The sequence below is a fragment of the Vanellus vanellus genome (assembly GCF_965231255.1).
Source record: "Vanellus vanellus genome assembly, chromosome: 5".
Classification (NCBI taxonomy): domain Eukaryota; kingdom Metazoa; phylum Chordata; class Aves; order Charadriiformes; family Charadriidae; genus Vanellus; species Vanellus vanellus.
Window position 1 is genome coordinate 49,302,993 of NC_138910.1, and position 14,410 is coordinate 49,317,402.

The 14,410-nt window shown below is 42.5% G+C and overlaps 1 protein-coding gene across 2 annotated transcripts in view; it reads right to left on the reverse strand.

Annotated features, from left to right (window-relative positions):
* Positions 1 to 1,105: 1,105 nt before the first annotated feature.
* The window catches only part of RGL1 (ral guanine nucleotide dissociation stimulator like 1), a 78,230-nt gene continuing 64,925 nt past the window's right edge, over positions 1,106 to 14,410 (reverse strand). The window contains exons 10-18 of one of the 2 annotated variants that reach the window (XM_082483756.1): positions 13,553 to 13,642; positions 11,602 to 11,688; positions 10,330 to 10,362; positions 8,690 to 8,811; positions 7,743 to 7,832; positions 5,530 to 5,716; positions 3,393 to 3,638; positions 1,940 to 2,054; positions 1,106 to 1,297 (exon numbers count right to left, since the gene is read on the reverse strand). In XM_082483756.1, coding sequence (XP_082339882.1) covers positions 1,110 to 1,297; positions 1,940 to 2,054; positions 3,393 to 3,638; positions 5,530 to 5,716; positions 7,743 to 7,832; positions 8,690 to 8,811; positions 10,330 to 10,362; positions 11,602 to 11,688; positions 13,553 to 13,642 — 1,158 coding nt within the window. In that variant the 3' untranslated portion in view covers positions 1,106 to 1,109. The remainder of the gene's footprint in view (positions 1,298 to 1,939; positions 2,055 to 3,392; positions 3,639 to 5,529; positions 5,717 to 7,742; positions 7,833 to 8,689; positions 8,812 to 10,329; positions 10,363 to 11,601; positions 11,689 to 13,552; positions 13,643 to 14,410) is intronic. The other variant, XM_082483757.1, reaches the window with a different exon arrangement.

The following is a 14,410-nucleotide window of genomic DNA, read 5'->3' on the forward strand; positions in this document are numbered from 1 at the left end:
CAGCAAGGGAGATGCTTGTAGATTATGCATAATAATGCTACAAGTATATAAAAAACTCTGGTTGGTTTGGATAATGCTTAAAACCCAGCTATCTCCTCTTAATATACCCACTGTTAAAATAAAAGGTCATGTAGTTGCCCCTCAGGAATGAAAATGTGAGTTAAAAGTTTTGCTCTTGAAGAGTGATTGCACATTACAGAGGTCAGTTTAGAGTCATCAGTCATTTCAGAGTAAATGCAAAATGCATTGATTTCTGTTCACAGAGTTAGCAAAGTAAAAGGAAAACCACCCTGTAGTGGCATTAAGACAAGACCTAAATCCAGACAAATAGTGTTTGTTTGCCTTGTTTGAACAAACCATGACATTCATCCAAAAGCAAGTGCAGTCCATTCTTTTAAAGTTCTTTGGAAAAAAAATCCAAAATAGGTAATTTTCTGGCGTGGAACAAGTGCAAAAAAAAATGTTTGCCAGCTGTGTGAAAGCAATGCACACAAGTACAGTTCTTGTCTCCAGCGATGAGTGTTTTGGGGATGTACCCAGCCTGCTTTTTTGTGAATGCTAAGGCACCCTGGAGGCAGCAACTGCTAGTGGCACTCAGCTCACCCACACTTTTGGCAAACCAGTGCTCCCGTCAATTAGCTGGAGGTTGACTGGGACCTCCTCCTTGGTTCAGGCAGAATAGTATTGAGACTTTTCTTCTCCAGTTATATAAAAATAAATTTAGATGTTCTTTCTCTGTGTAATACTGGCACAAAGGAAAATGTTTTCTCACAAAAAGAGTTGGCTTGTATGGTGTCTTAAGACAAATGTTGCAGTCCCATTTTCCCCTTTAACTGGGGCTCTCACCTTCCTAGGCAAATGTGCAAAACAAAACAAAACAAAAAATTTAAAAAATCCAGTCCGTAATGTCCCATAAATCTGTGTCTGTCAGTCCATATCAAGCTGCAAGGGAGGAGACACACATCTCTGGCTGTAAGTCTACCAAATGCTTACTTTGCATTTCAGCCTCTTAGATCTTCAAAGTTGAATACTGACACATCATCTGCTGTAATTCTGTAATACTGGATGGTAGCATAGGTACAGTTCTCCTCCCCGTGGCCTTGTCTTCCTCACAGTGTAATTTTGTTGAGCCTGTTGCTCCAGCACCCCCGCTTGGCAGCCCTGGGGAATGTCAGACTGCAACGGCTCCTCATTTTCACGTGCCTTTTGACTGAAGCTTTTTTCCGCAGGATGAAATCGAAGTTCACATGGCTGTTCATGGCGTAGAACACGTTGGCGTCCCCTGGCATCACCAGCTCTGCAAACAAGGGACCAGAGAAGCATTACTTTGCAGTGTTGCATGTAGCAGAAGGAAAGTGAGGAGAGAAGAGGGACCTGGTGAACAGCCTGAGCGTACACAGCCGGGCAGTGCTGCGCCCCTTTCCTTCTGCTGGGCCTCTTCAGCCAAAGCTGCGTGAGGTGATGCCCACAGCAGCTGTCCCACAAAACCGGGTTGCAGAGGAGAGGAGATGGAAGACAAACCCGGACCATGTCCAGCCTGGCAGAGGCCCCAGCAGCTGCTCCCAGAGGAGGCTGTGCCGAAAGCTCTGTTTGGGCAGCCAGCTGACAGCCCTGACCCCAGGGAGGTCATACCCTGCCACCCAACCCCCGTGGCAGACTGTGCTCAGGGAGAGCAAGCAGCTGCTCTTCGGTCGATGGCTCTGCAGTCACAGTGCACATATTAATGTCTACCTGGCAACCCACGAGCGAGCTCTGCCCATATAAAGCAGTATGCCAACAGGCCATGATAAATCATCCCTGTGCACCAGTTATCAAGGGGGGTTAGTCTCTCTGGCACCTGTGACGTGTCCATGGCATTTCTAACATCCCTTCACATTTTACTCTCTCCTTCAAAATCCAGCAGAACTTTTCAAGCAGCAGCAGCATTCTGCTTCCCTACCTTTGTCTGCAGAGATGACCTGTACAAGCTCATAATCCTCAGCTGAGTCAGATTCCAGGTTGTGCTTCAGCATAGCTCTCTGGATGACAGCAGGAGTTTTGTCTTGGCTAGTTAGCTGGAAAGATAGAGTTGCAATGAGACATTCTGCTTATTCACTGTATATAGCGATTTAATAATTAGCAAAGGTCTGCCTTTCCGCAGACCACTTGGTCTTGGAAAAGATTCCAGAGAACTGAAAAAATATGATGGGACAGTAATGAAGTAGTAGGTACTGCTAGATACTAAAATGTGGTATTAGTGACATTTGGTGGAGGTGTTTTTTTTAGCCCAAGATGACAGATACTGTATTAGAAGAGACAGCAGTAAATCACAATGTCTGCTCTCCTGAGCAAACACTTTGAGAGACAAGACATTGTTCTCACTGGCCATAAAAGTTCACATAAATAGATGCCCCATCTGTTGTTTGTAGACGTCAATTAATCTGGAGTCTCCTGTGCTAAATACTTTCTTTGACATCCTGCAAAGATTTTTGGCCTTGTAACTGGGTTTACTGTCTGCTGTGGAAGTGCTGTGCATCCGGAGCAGACACAGGGCTCCTCCAAAGCCTTATGCAGTCAAAAGGAAGATTTGTCTTGCCAGTAGCCAAATTTGTGAGGCCCTCAGGGAATGGCTCTTTGCAATTTAGGGAGGTCAGACCATTAAAATCATAAGGTAGCTAAACGTGCTATGAACTACCCCTCTTGTGTGTTTGTTCCCCGCAGGTCCTGAAGCACCCGAAGTGTTTGCTTAGCAGCTGAGTCTGTCAGGTGTCTGCAGAGATTTCATGCAGGCAAGTCACATCACCCATGGTCCAGCACAGACCCTGCGCTCCCTCAGCCACTGGCCCAGCACTGCCACAATCCCTCTGTGAAACCAGCATCAAGGGAAACACTCAAACTTGCTGGTTTGGGTTGCTGCTGGTCTGGCAACCTTTGCCACAGAGAGAAACTGCATAATTAAAGAGCTTGTCAGCTTCCTCACATACAGCTCCCTGTTTCCAGAAACCAGCTCCTGGAGAAAGCTTCTCCAGGCAAAATTTGGCACGTGGCATCTTGTGTCAAAACTCACACACAAATTCCGAGCTAGAGAGAAAGCAGCGAGCACTAACAGAAGGGCAGGAGCAGCAAGGCCCACCCTTGATCAGAATGCTTCACTTTTTGAACTTTTTGCTAAATTACAAGTTTTAATTTCAAGATAGAAACTTCCACAAAGATGCTATTTTCAGACCTCTCCAGTCATACCAGGCTCCAGATAGTTTGAATTGTAACAGTTGTCATTTTCCCTTTCAGGCCAGGTTTGATTAATTGGCTTAGTGAATAAATGTTTTCAAAACTTAAAACCACCATTTGTTTAAGTCATCCTGGGTGAAACCATCACCAACAATAACAGCATTTTGCAGTTCCACACCACTCACCAGGATGCTCTTGTACATGTTGCCATTGTTGTCTTCTGTGCTGATCCGGATGATGCACGAATCTTTGTTCTGCTGGTTGTAAACAGGAGGAGGAGGCAGTTCCTTTGAGGTAACGGGTGTCTCAGAGACAGAGCACTTCTTGTTGGAGGATGGTGAAGTAGGGGGTGAGGTTGAAGATGACTCCCCCGAGGAAGATGTGTCCATGGAATCGGTGGAGGAATAGGAAGAGGAGGAGGATTCAGAGAGCTACCCAACAGAAAGAAAGAAAAACACTGTCATAAACTGGACTTTTTGTATGTGTGTGAGCATCATTCTGGAGGAAGAACTTGAGAAAGCAGAAGGCATATGCAAAACCTCCATGATCTGTGCTCCGTCCAGCAGGCTGGCAGTGGTATTTTGTCTCCAGAAAAAGTGAGCTTCACTTGATTAATTTCACCAGTTGAATGAAAACTTACTTCCGATTTGGTGTGCTTGACACTGCACTCCTTGCTTTTGCCTCTCAGTAAGAACAGGCCAGGAGATGGCAGCAGATACAACGAACAGAATTAAGTTGCAGGCAACCATCCAGGGACTGGGATCGTCTGGGAAAAAGCAGAGGGCACCACGGGCACCCCTGCTCCCAAGCCAGGTCAGAGCCTTTACACGAGTGAAAATACACATATGCCTCCCCGTTTGCCACTTCTTGAATATTCCTTCCTTGATGGAAACTGCCCCCTTCCTGCCCCTGCTGCTTCAGGTTTCTCTTCATCTGTCTTGCTAAAAAACTGCTGAGAGGATCTTCCCTTTCCAACTTGCATATCAAAACCACTGTATCAACTGCTCCAGGTAAACAGTTTAAATGATTTATGGATGCCAGTGGCTGCTTCATTTGGTTTAAGAACATTTCGTACAATTTAATTTAAAACACCAATAAGCTAAACCCCAATATGACACTCTTCAGCAAAACATCCCTGAGAAGGATTTCAACAATACAGTTAACACAATTTAGTTCAAAATGGAAGAATCTGTAGTAAAGATGTCCCTGTGGATTCCCGTAATCAGATCCCTTCTGCTGGTTTCCTGCCTGTATAGCTTGTCTCTCTGGATGGTATCAGCACATGCCAGGCCCATCTACCCTCAGCACAAACACTCACAGCTTCAGCCTTACGCTTCTTTTGCTGTAGGGTGTCCTGGCATGCTGGTTGTGTGAGACACTGTTTGCACGTGCTAAGAGTGAGCTGGTGTGCAGTAGGAGGTGCAGCAGCACTGCATCGCACCCCAGCTTCCCCAGTGGAATTAAATTGAGCCAAGAAAAGGTGTTCATCTTGGCAGCAGGGAGCTCACGGGAGGTCAGACCCACAGGGCTGGTAAGCTCTGACCTTACCTACATATTACTTGGTCAACTGCAGCTACTATGTGTTCCTCAGGATTAGGCTGTCACATGAGCTTTCCCACCCAGAAGACATCTTCCCCAGAGTGCTTTACTGCAGCTGGGCTTTCCTTGGTGAGCACACGGCTGCTAAAGTCAAACTTCCTTTTCCAGCTGCTGCTGATTGAGTATGATGGGCATGGCAGCAGGCTGCTAACAGCAGAATAACTCATCAAACCCGAGATATTCGAGGAGGAAATAACTAGCTGTTGATCTTGCTCCTCTTCAGCTGATTCCGTCTCCTGCTTTATTTGGTTTTGTTTGTGGGGGCTTATAAATCTTCTTTTCCTTGTCACTGCTAACGTCATGATGCCATGTGCCATGAGCAAGCGTGAAGCTCAGGCTCCTCACCCACTTCCCACAGGCTCAAAGGTAGAAATACCACTAGCGTCCCCCATCTTTCTCAAAAAGCACGATGAGGGATTGAAAGAAAAATTAACCTCATGCTTCTCCAAGGCCTCACCTAAACCTAAAACACTATCAGGCACCACGAGAAAATCTGGTTCCAGGGAAGGAGAGCTTCAGTCTGCCTTGTATCTCGGCAACACAGCAGGGATTCTGCAAAAATTCTGACTGGATTGCTTTCATGTGTACACATTTATTTCTAGAATCGTCCCACTCCACTAAAAGCAATCCTCTAGTCAAGACCAACAGGTTTGGGCGAGTGTCTAGGGCCTGCCTGCAGTGTCAACAGTCTCTCACAGGCTGGCAACAAGGCCCAGACCGTACCTTTTTCTGAGACTCATCAGGAGCGTCTACAGAAGCGCCGCAGACATCTTCAGGTTCAGAGTGATTTAACTCACACGATGAAACACTTGCCGAGTCCATGCTTTCACCAGAGCTCCCACCTGGAGTAGATTTGGGTTGCTCTTTGATGGGTGTGCTATGGGTGGTCACCTCAGAGCCTAGAAACAGTCTAGTATAGAAGAGAAAGCATCAGAGCCAGTAAGTGAAAACAGAACAGAGCTGGGCTGAGCAAAGCTGTCACTTGGTTCAAAAGTCTTACGTATTGTTTTGTTTTCCTATCTTGAGTGGCCTATTGTTTTCATTTCCTCTATGCTGTGTATACGGTTTGTCAAGAGAGTTTGTTACACACTAACACAAAGCCTTCTTTACCTAGTACACCCACCAGCTTTAAGGCAAAAATCAGAGCTAATGCCCCAATATCACAAATGAGGCTCCTCTTCAGTCTGTTAAATTTTCAGACTCCCTTGCCAGAAAATGGTTGATCGTAAACCTGATGCATTTGCAATCCAAGGGATGAGGGGCAAGTTAGAGGCATGACAGCTGCCTCCACCTTATGTGCTCTTGCACACTGCTGTCACAGCCTGATCCCGCTGACACAAGGCAACTCAAGACCTACTCAGTCGCCATAAGTAAGTGAAACAGTGCATGAAAGATAGTGCGTGGCCATACACCGGGCAAAGGTCTTCAAAAGGCAAATTCATCCCTGCTGCAAATTCTTTCACTCAATAAACGTGCTACAGATACCAGTTTCTCTTTGAGTCTAACCAGACATGTACACAATGAGATCACAAGAAAGTGTAAATTATAGGCTCTCCCTCTCCAAGACTCATTTCTAAATGCAGGTCAAGTAAATTTAAAGGAGTGTCAAAGGAAACGAACTTTTATAATATATAAGGTAGAGAAGCAAAGTGAATTAGATGCTATGTCAGCATGCAGTTAATGATTTAAAACCATTTAGAGAGGTGTCACTCACTAATTCTGGGATGAATTATGCCAGTCTTTTCTACAGTATTAATTTGCAAAATACATTCAGAGTGCAAATGAAAAAATTCTTTAGACAAAGACTGCATAGCTCAAACAAACTCAATTCGGGAAATTACAATATTACAGCACTGAAACGTGGTCAGAAATGAGAGAATAAAGCCTGTGCTCTGCAGCAACAATTCTTATGCACACACCAAGGGAGACGCAAATGAGAAGCCACCAAAAGTTCAGGCACTGTCATCTTCAAATCTCACGTTCTCATAGTATATCACCACCAACTGGGATGGACTAATCAAAACAGTTTCCAAACAGCTGCCTGGATTTTTTTGCATATCAGAAATCAAAACTCTAGATTTAAAATGTCTGTTGTTTCAGACCCTAACCTGCAGTAGCGCTGACATGAATGGCTGCTAGCTATTCTGGGGAAATTAGGTGCAAGAACCAAGCAGGAAAGGAGAGTTAAGATCTGATAGTGCTGTTAAATTCATCATTTCCCCCCTCATCTTGATCGTGCCACTGGTATGTGGGAGTCCCTTCATATCTCCTCATGCATCAGGTTCAAATTTCTCACCTTTAAAATATTTTTACTTCATTCCTTGATCTCTGCTTTCATTCCCTGCAGCTTTCCTTGAATTCCTGCTAGTATATTGTTTCCTGTGTGTGCTTAGCTGCATGCCCCTGTTCTCCACCCACCTCCTGTTTGAATCGGACCGTGTCCCCACAACTTTTTTTCCTTCTCTAACTTGAGGTCAGTTAGACAGATTGTTTCCACTATCAAGTGCTTTTTTGCTAACCTTAATTTTCATATTAAAATCCTGCAAGGAATTTTTGCATGTGTATATCAAGTTAGACTAAAAATAGGCCAACTTTATCCTCATTTACTCTGTTTTGCTTCTGCATTTAAGGAAGCTATTACACAATAGATAGTGAATTTATAATGCAGTGCTAAAATGGTTCATTTTTTGACACCTTAGGAAGGCTTGTTTGTTTCTAATCTCTTTCATCATTAATAATTCTCATGACTACTTACAACAATAGAAAGGGACAGCTTCAGACAGAAGTATGCATTTCTAGCTGATGCTGTCTCCTTAAAGTAATGTTGTGGTCTGGATCCCCAGCCAGGCTTTTCAGCTAGTGAAATGAGTACTGCTTGTTGGATTTATTCAGGTTCATATTAACACACCAAACGCCCATCGCCTCATCATACTCACAGGCTGATCCTCTTCACCATGCTTTTCCGAGCTTTTGGCGATGTGGTACTAGTGTCAGCAGCTGCTTCAGCCTCACGTGAAAGGGTGAAACTGTGGAACAGAGGCCACTGGGTTAATTTTTACAGACAATACTATAAGTTACATATCTCAAAGTAGCAATATTCAAGAAATTTGAGAAACCTTCAGTTATTCCCACTTCACAGAAGGTTGCAACCACACAAAGAGGAACATAGCTCTGTCCACATTTTACCATGATGAAGGGGATATTTCAGTTCTTTATAATAGTTTTAAAAACAAGTGCTTTTTTGGATGACATTCATAATTTATTTGGAAAAAAAAAATCAAGAAAATACTTAGCATGTGAATTTTGGATACACTGACTTTTTTTTTTAATACAACTCAGTATCTGTGCTTACACTCATAGACAGTGCAGCAGAGTGGTATTCAAATACCTAGTGGAGATACTAAAACGTTTTAAATAAATTGTCTTGGATTGGTCTAGCAGCATGTGCAGTTGCTTAGAATTCAGCAGGGATGCAAAACCCACCCCAAACGCCCGTGAGACATTAAATCTGATGAGTGCTCAGCAAGCTCTGCGTTGCCTTGGCTACCTGCTGCCTGCATCCACCAGTCAAACGCTCAGTAACTGCATCTTGAAGTCCCTTAGGATTGTCTTCTGAGCATCTGTCTGGCCATAAAGGCAGCCCAGACAGAACAGACTCATATTTCAAAGCCAGAAGCCTGATTTCCAATCTCAAAACTAGACCCTGCTAAGTGTTCAACAGGTTTTCTACAGCTGTTTAGCAGAAGGCAGATGTATTTCCACTCTCCTTCAGCAGCAGTACATGTAAGTTCCTGTAAGAGGATAGCTAAAGGCTGACATAACCTACCTGCAGGTGGGTGTGGGGTAAGAAAAGCCTGCTTCGCCAGCTGGACTAAGAACCTACCTCTCCTCCTCAGTTAAATGCTGCTGTCTTGTGAACCACCGGATGAATTTTTGGTCTGGTGTCATGCAATAGCTGTTACATGCAGATTGCAGGAGCTTAATTTGGGCAATTATTTCAAATTCCTAAGAAAATAAATAATCAAATAGGAATTCTAATTAGAAAACATGATAAAGCCAAACATACTCATTCATATACTAAACACGTGCAACAACAGATCCAGGACAAACTTAGTTTGACCTGAAGTTCAGTTTCAGTTGAGTAACTGACTATTTCAAGAACCAGTTTTTCAAACAATGAAGCCTTTTCCCCCCTCCCCCTCAGCATCCGTAATGTGCATTGAAATGTGAACATTTTGTCAGACACACAGAAATTAGAAGACAAACCCAAGGAATCATACTTCACCACAGAGCTATTCTCAAGTACTAACCAAGGTGTAATACCAGTGCAAACCCACTGAAAAGCAAAACTGCTGGTTGTTCCTCTAGGAACAAGGGCAGCCAAAGGGTTACAAGTTCTTCAGATTACCCTACCCGCTCACCCCTTCGCTGGCCAGACCAGCTCTGAGAGAAGCTCTGTACTTAGGCAGTTCTCAGGCAGCAAACAAGGATAATAATTAGGGGTGCTTGCGATGAAAGCAGAGAGTCTGATCCTCCCCGGCTTTGCACTTTGTGCACTCACGCTTGCACCAGAAGAATGTAAAATGCTACCCTTAATACCTGTGACTAGAATGCACTGCTCTTCTATAACACCACTTGCATATGCACCTTACCAAAATAATTCTTAAAACCCCTTTGTGTTAGGTTATAGAACGAGGATGCAGGAATGATGCTGAGCACTCAGCATGGATCAGAGGTCAGCTTTGTCATTGGTTTGTATGAAGCTGGACTGATGACCATGGAGAAGCTCGCATAGCTCATTATTAGTATCTTGAGCTGTGCAGTTATGTGTACAAGGCAAGTCCAAGAAGGGGTTTGGAGAGCTGGGACCAGTTCAAGAAAGGAAACGGCTCCATCGCAGCCAAATCCAAGTCTGCTTTCAGACCTCAGAATGGAGATTTGGCACGACTTCATTCAGACAGATGTGATACTAGTACCTTTACTCCTACATAGTATTACTTATCTCTTACCAGCAAGGATCAGGCTGAAAGGAAAGACTGATAGCATTTATTTCTCAGTGCCAAGTACCTAGTTTGCTCTCTGCAGCCTTTTACCTACAAACAGTTTACTGCAGCAGAATGAAGATGTTTATAAACTGTGTCTTCTGGAATGTGAAGGCCTCGCACCACCAGGTCTGATTCACTCTCAACACATAGGACATACACATGTGATGTATTCCCATGAACACTAAATAGAGGGAATGTGTATGTCCAAGATGTAAATTCCATGGAAACAAGTGGCCTGCAGCTCCTCTTCCCTTATTGCACACATCTAAAAAGTCGGTTCTTTTCCTGCACCACTCCTCACAGTTTGGCAGAAACTGACAGCATTTCAGGGATCTATTCTTTCCTCATGAACTTGCATTAAAATTAGTAACTGGTGTATATGCTTGAGCAAAGACAACAGGCCTCGACAAAAGAACACTCTAGAAGAGGGCATCAGTAAACTAAAAAAAAAATAAAAATCACAGAACATTCAACTTACCTTTCGTCTCTTCTCAAAATTTATCAGGCCACCCTGTTGGAAGGAAGGAGAAGCAATCAGAGTAGAAGAGTACATGCTCAGTTGAATTTAATCACAAACAGGATGAAGTACCAAGGCTAATGTAAAGCACAGACTTGCCCTAAGCAAGCACCTTCTAAAAATACCTGTTTCCAGATCTGGTATAAACCACAGCACTCATATATCCGAATCTCCAAAGGATATCTGTCCCCATGGCCTAAATGGCAATCTGCCCAAGAAGAAAAGCCCAATACAAGAATGCTCATAAAAGCTGTGTCAAGATCAGGTCCGAAGAGTGCTAGCAGGATTTTGCATGCAAGAAACAAACTTGGCTTTTGCCTGTGCTGTGAGTTTTAGCAGTGTTCCCAGCGAGTTTCAGAAACACCAACTGAACGCAAAGGCATGGACAGAAGGGAAACTGCCAAAAAGAAAATAGATATGTAGCAACTTTACACAGGCCTGCTTTAGTGCAGTTTTGCAAAACAAACAACAACCAAAGAAACCAGCAACAGTTACCAGCACAGAAACAAGTGTATTTGCCCATTCTTATCATAAATACCAACACTAGCACAATGAAGGCTAAGCACCTGCAACGTGGCTCATCAAGTGTCTCCAGTACGGGGTCAATTTTCAAAGGTGCTCGAAAACCTTTGAAACAAACGCTTTTGAAAAATTTGCCCTATCTTCAGTCTCTGTTAAACAACCAGACTCTGTTGCAGTCCTTTTTCCCTTCCTATGCTAGATTGGTTCCCCCTGCTTGTTCAGCTAAAGAGAAATGAAGAAACAAATCTTTAATCACTTTAGGGCTCAGACACATCTGAGTCAATACTGAAGCAACTTCAGTGATCAGTCTGAAGAGCTGAATTTATGATTCTGTGTATTTCACCAATTATTCACAGAAATCTTTACACCTAAAATGTTGGTGGGTTTGGGTTTTGGTGGTTTTTTGGTTGTTTTTTTTTTTTTTCAGAAAAATAAAACAGAATAATAGAAAACCTACTTTCTTCATGTTTTCTAACCTAAAATGACATGGCAAAATATAATGTTAAGCTTGTTCCTTGAGCTAACTGCACTCAAGTTCACACAAGGTTCTTGTTGCTAATAAAATTGCATATTGCTTCATTACTTTCTGAAAAGAAATTCCTCCATTTTTAAGAACTGCACAAGAACCCAGTAGAAGATACATGAACGGAAACACTCAGTACTGGGAAGGCAGGGAGGCTATTTAGGATTCAAACAATTGCCCCAAATTACCTCAATATAGTCCTGAAGAGCTGTGTCAAGCATGACGAGATCAGTGAGGAAGGTACCAAGATAAGGTACTGTGCCTTGCATTACTCCCTGCAAATGATCAGAGTAATGTTGGATTAATTGACTGAGAAATAGTAATAATTAGAATGCTAAAATACTCCTGTATAAGAAAATGAATGAAATAAAAATAGTCTGCTTAACAAAATAGTGGTCTTAGAAATCATGCTTTCTTTCATTACATCATCCTCAGTATCTAACCTAGAATTTAAATCAAACTCTAATGAGAGCAGGATGCTCTCACAGATATTACCAAGTGGTTTCATATTGTAATATTGCCACCATACACTGATTTCTAACAGTGGGGCACCCGGAAACCCTGCTGTGGAAGAAGCATTGGGCACCAGGGACAGGGTCCCTTGGTTACCTGCTACAAGAGAAAGAACTGGGGAATGATCCTGGCTGGCCTGTGTAAGCAGTTTCTCTCTCTGCTTCATTCCAGTGGATTTTTACTTAATGATGTTGTTATACCATGTGACAGTTAAGTCAAATGAAGTCACAGTTTTTTCCTCCAAGAAGTAACCATCTTCCCTAGCCATTCACTGCATTTTACTAGTAATTATTCAAATTTTAAACTTGCTAGCCTGCTAGCAGTTGTAGAGTTCAGACTGTTTCTACACTGGTGAAGGAAATGCTTGTTTCTACCATCCAAAAAGATCTGTACTTTTTCCAGTCAAACAAATAGACAAACAAAAAAATCATATTCAGCACTTTTGCCCCCCTATCCCAGATTTCTCTCCCACTGTCCTTTTAAATCTTTGCCAACTTTGAGACAAAAGCCATTTTCACCAGCAGACTGGAAACCGGACGTATTTTACAAAGCAATCTCTGTAGAAGTCTGTGCAATTTTCAAGCTGGTATGTCAGAAGCTTCATGAGCTGTTTAAAAGCAAATGAGATTTCTGCTCTGGCCAGAGCTAATTTTCTTTATCACAAGAATTCCAGTATTTACATTATTTATTTTACTACATGAAAGTTGTGTGGCTTTCCCCATATTTCTCTCTAAACTGTAACAAAAGTAGTTAATGGAATTCTCTCTCATAGGACAGAAACAAGGCAGTTGAAAGTGCTGAACACATGTTTATATTCATCAATCATTTATTACCCTTTTATATGACAGGTTTACTAAATTTCTGGAAGACTTGAAACTAAGGCCAAACCCTTGGCTCAGCATCCATCCCAAACAGCTTGTTGGGATGCGAAGCAAATCCAACTGGGGATGGGAACAGCAAGCCTATACACCCAGTTATCCCCTTGCAGGGGACAAGGAAGGATTGGCACCAGGGAACATAATGTGGCCCCTGCATACATCCACCAAATCCTGAAATCTTCGAGCGTTCCCAGCATCAGATCACTGAACACACTGGCTATGCTCATGCTTTGCATATCCATTTTCTGCAACTTTTCGGTACACAGGCGGGTGTTACTAGAGTAAAAGGACAGCTGAATTGCACTAAAACCACAGCTTGGCAGCTCAGCATAGGCCATACAGCTTGAGCTGGGTGCAGCACTAATCCTGCTTTGTTAACTGTTTGTATATACAGATGCGTGCATGAGTGGGATCATCGATATACGTATGCACATTATATATACACACACAGAGTATTACCTGCATACTATGATCTACAGCATAAAGGAAATACAGCTTTGGGCATATATTTACAAGGACAAACATTCTGACTGCATATTCAGTCTAAACTTTTCAGTTCATTTGCTTTATATCAATCAATAGCATTGATGTGATTGTTTTGCTTGACAGAGGGCACATTCAGGAGCAATACCTACTGCACACTCACTTTGTTAAATACTTTTCTAGATTTTGCTTCTTATATAATTCACCAAATAGGGTTAATCATGTTACCAATTCAAAAAGGGTAGGAAAGAGACTGCAGACATACCATATCTTTTTGAAGTTGCAGTCGTCTCTGTGTCCTTTTCTGATTTTCTTTCACACTGCTGTCCAGATTCGCAAATTTGGATGTTCCCTCCTGTTAGGGAATTAAAAGGCAATTAATGAAGGATCTAAGTGGTAAGCTGGCAATATGTTTGTGTAAAATAATTGCAAATACATTTAAACAAGCAGGCTTGGCCAGCAAAAATATTTGGTGTGCAGGTACATACATGTATACATACATATGCTAATTTTCTGGGACTCTTACAGTGATTGGGAATTTTGGACAAAACCCACAAGATGACCGTAAGGGAATTTTTCTGTAAAATAGCTCTACTCCTGACAAAGCTAAGTGCTGTTGAAAATCTCCTGAGAGTTTAAATCAGAGAAGCTTAGAAATACTTCAGTTGTCCAGATGCTTCTCTGAATTCTATCCTGATGCTCTTGACCTCAGGATTTCTGTTTAATTTCCTAATCAAGACTGCTACAAGTAAACATCTCCATCTTATGTAATGCTTTGTTGTTTTTCTTATGCCGCAACATAGAAATCCAGCAACTACCCTCTGTGGCTTATTGACTAATCCAAAACCACGCAGGAAATGGAAGTTTTCATCTACACGATTCAAGCTTTCCTATGAATGGACGAGCTATTTCACAACAGATCTGTAGCTTTTATTTCCCTGGATCCGTATGGGATGCTGGGAGTTATTGTTATTTTTTCCAGTGGTCAGATAGACAGGGCATGAATCATTATCAATGTCTTTTTAAGAGGCATAAAACAACAGCTTGCACTTGTAAAGATCCTCTCGTTACAATATTTACTTCTCTCAGTCACAGTTAATGAACAGATAACTCAAACTGTATT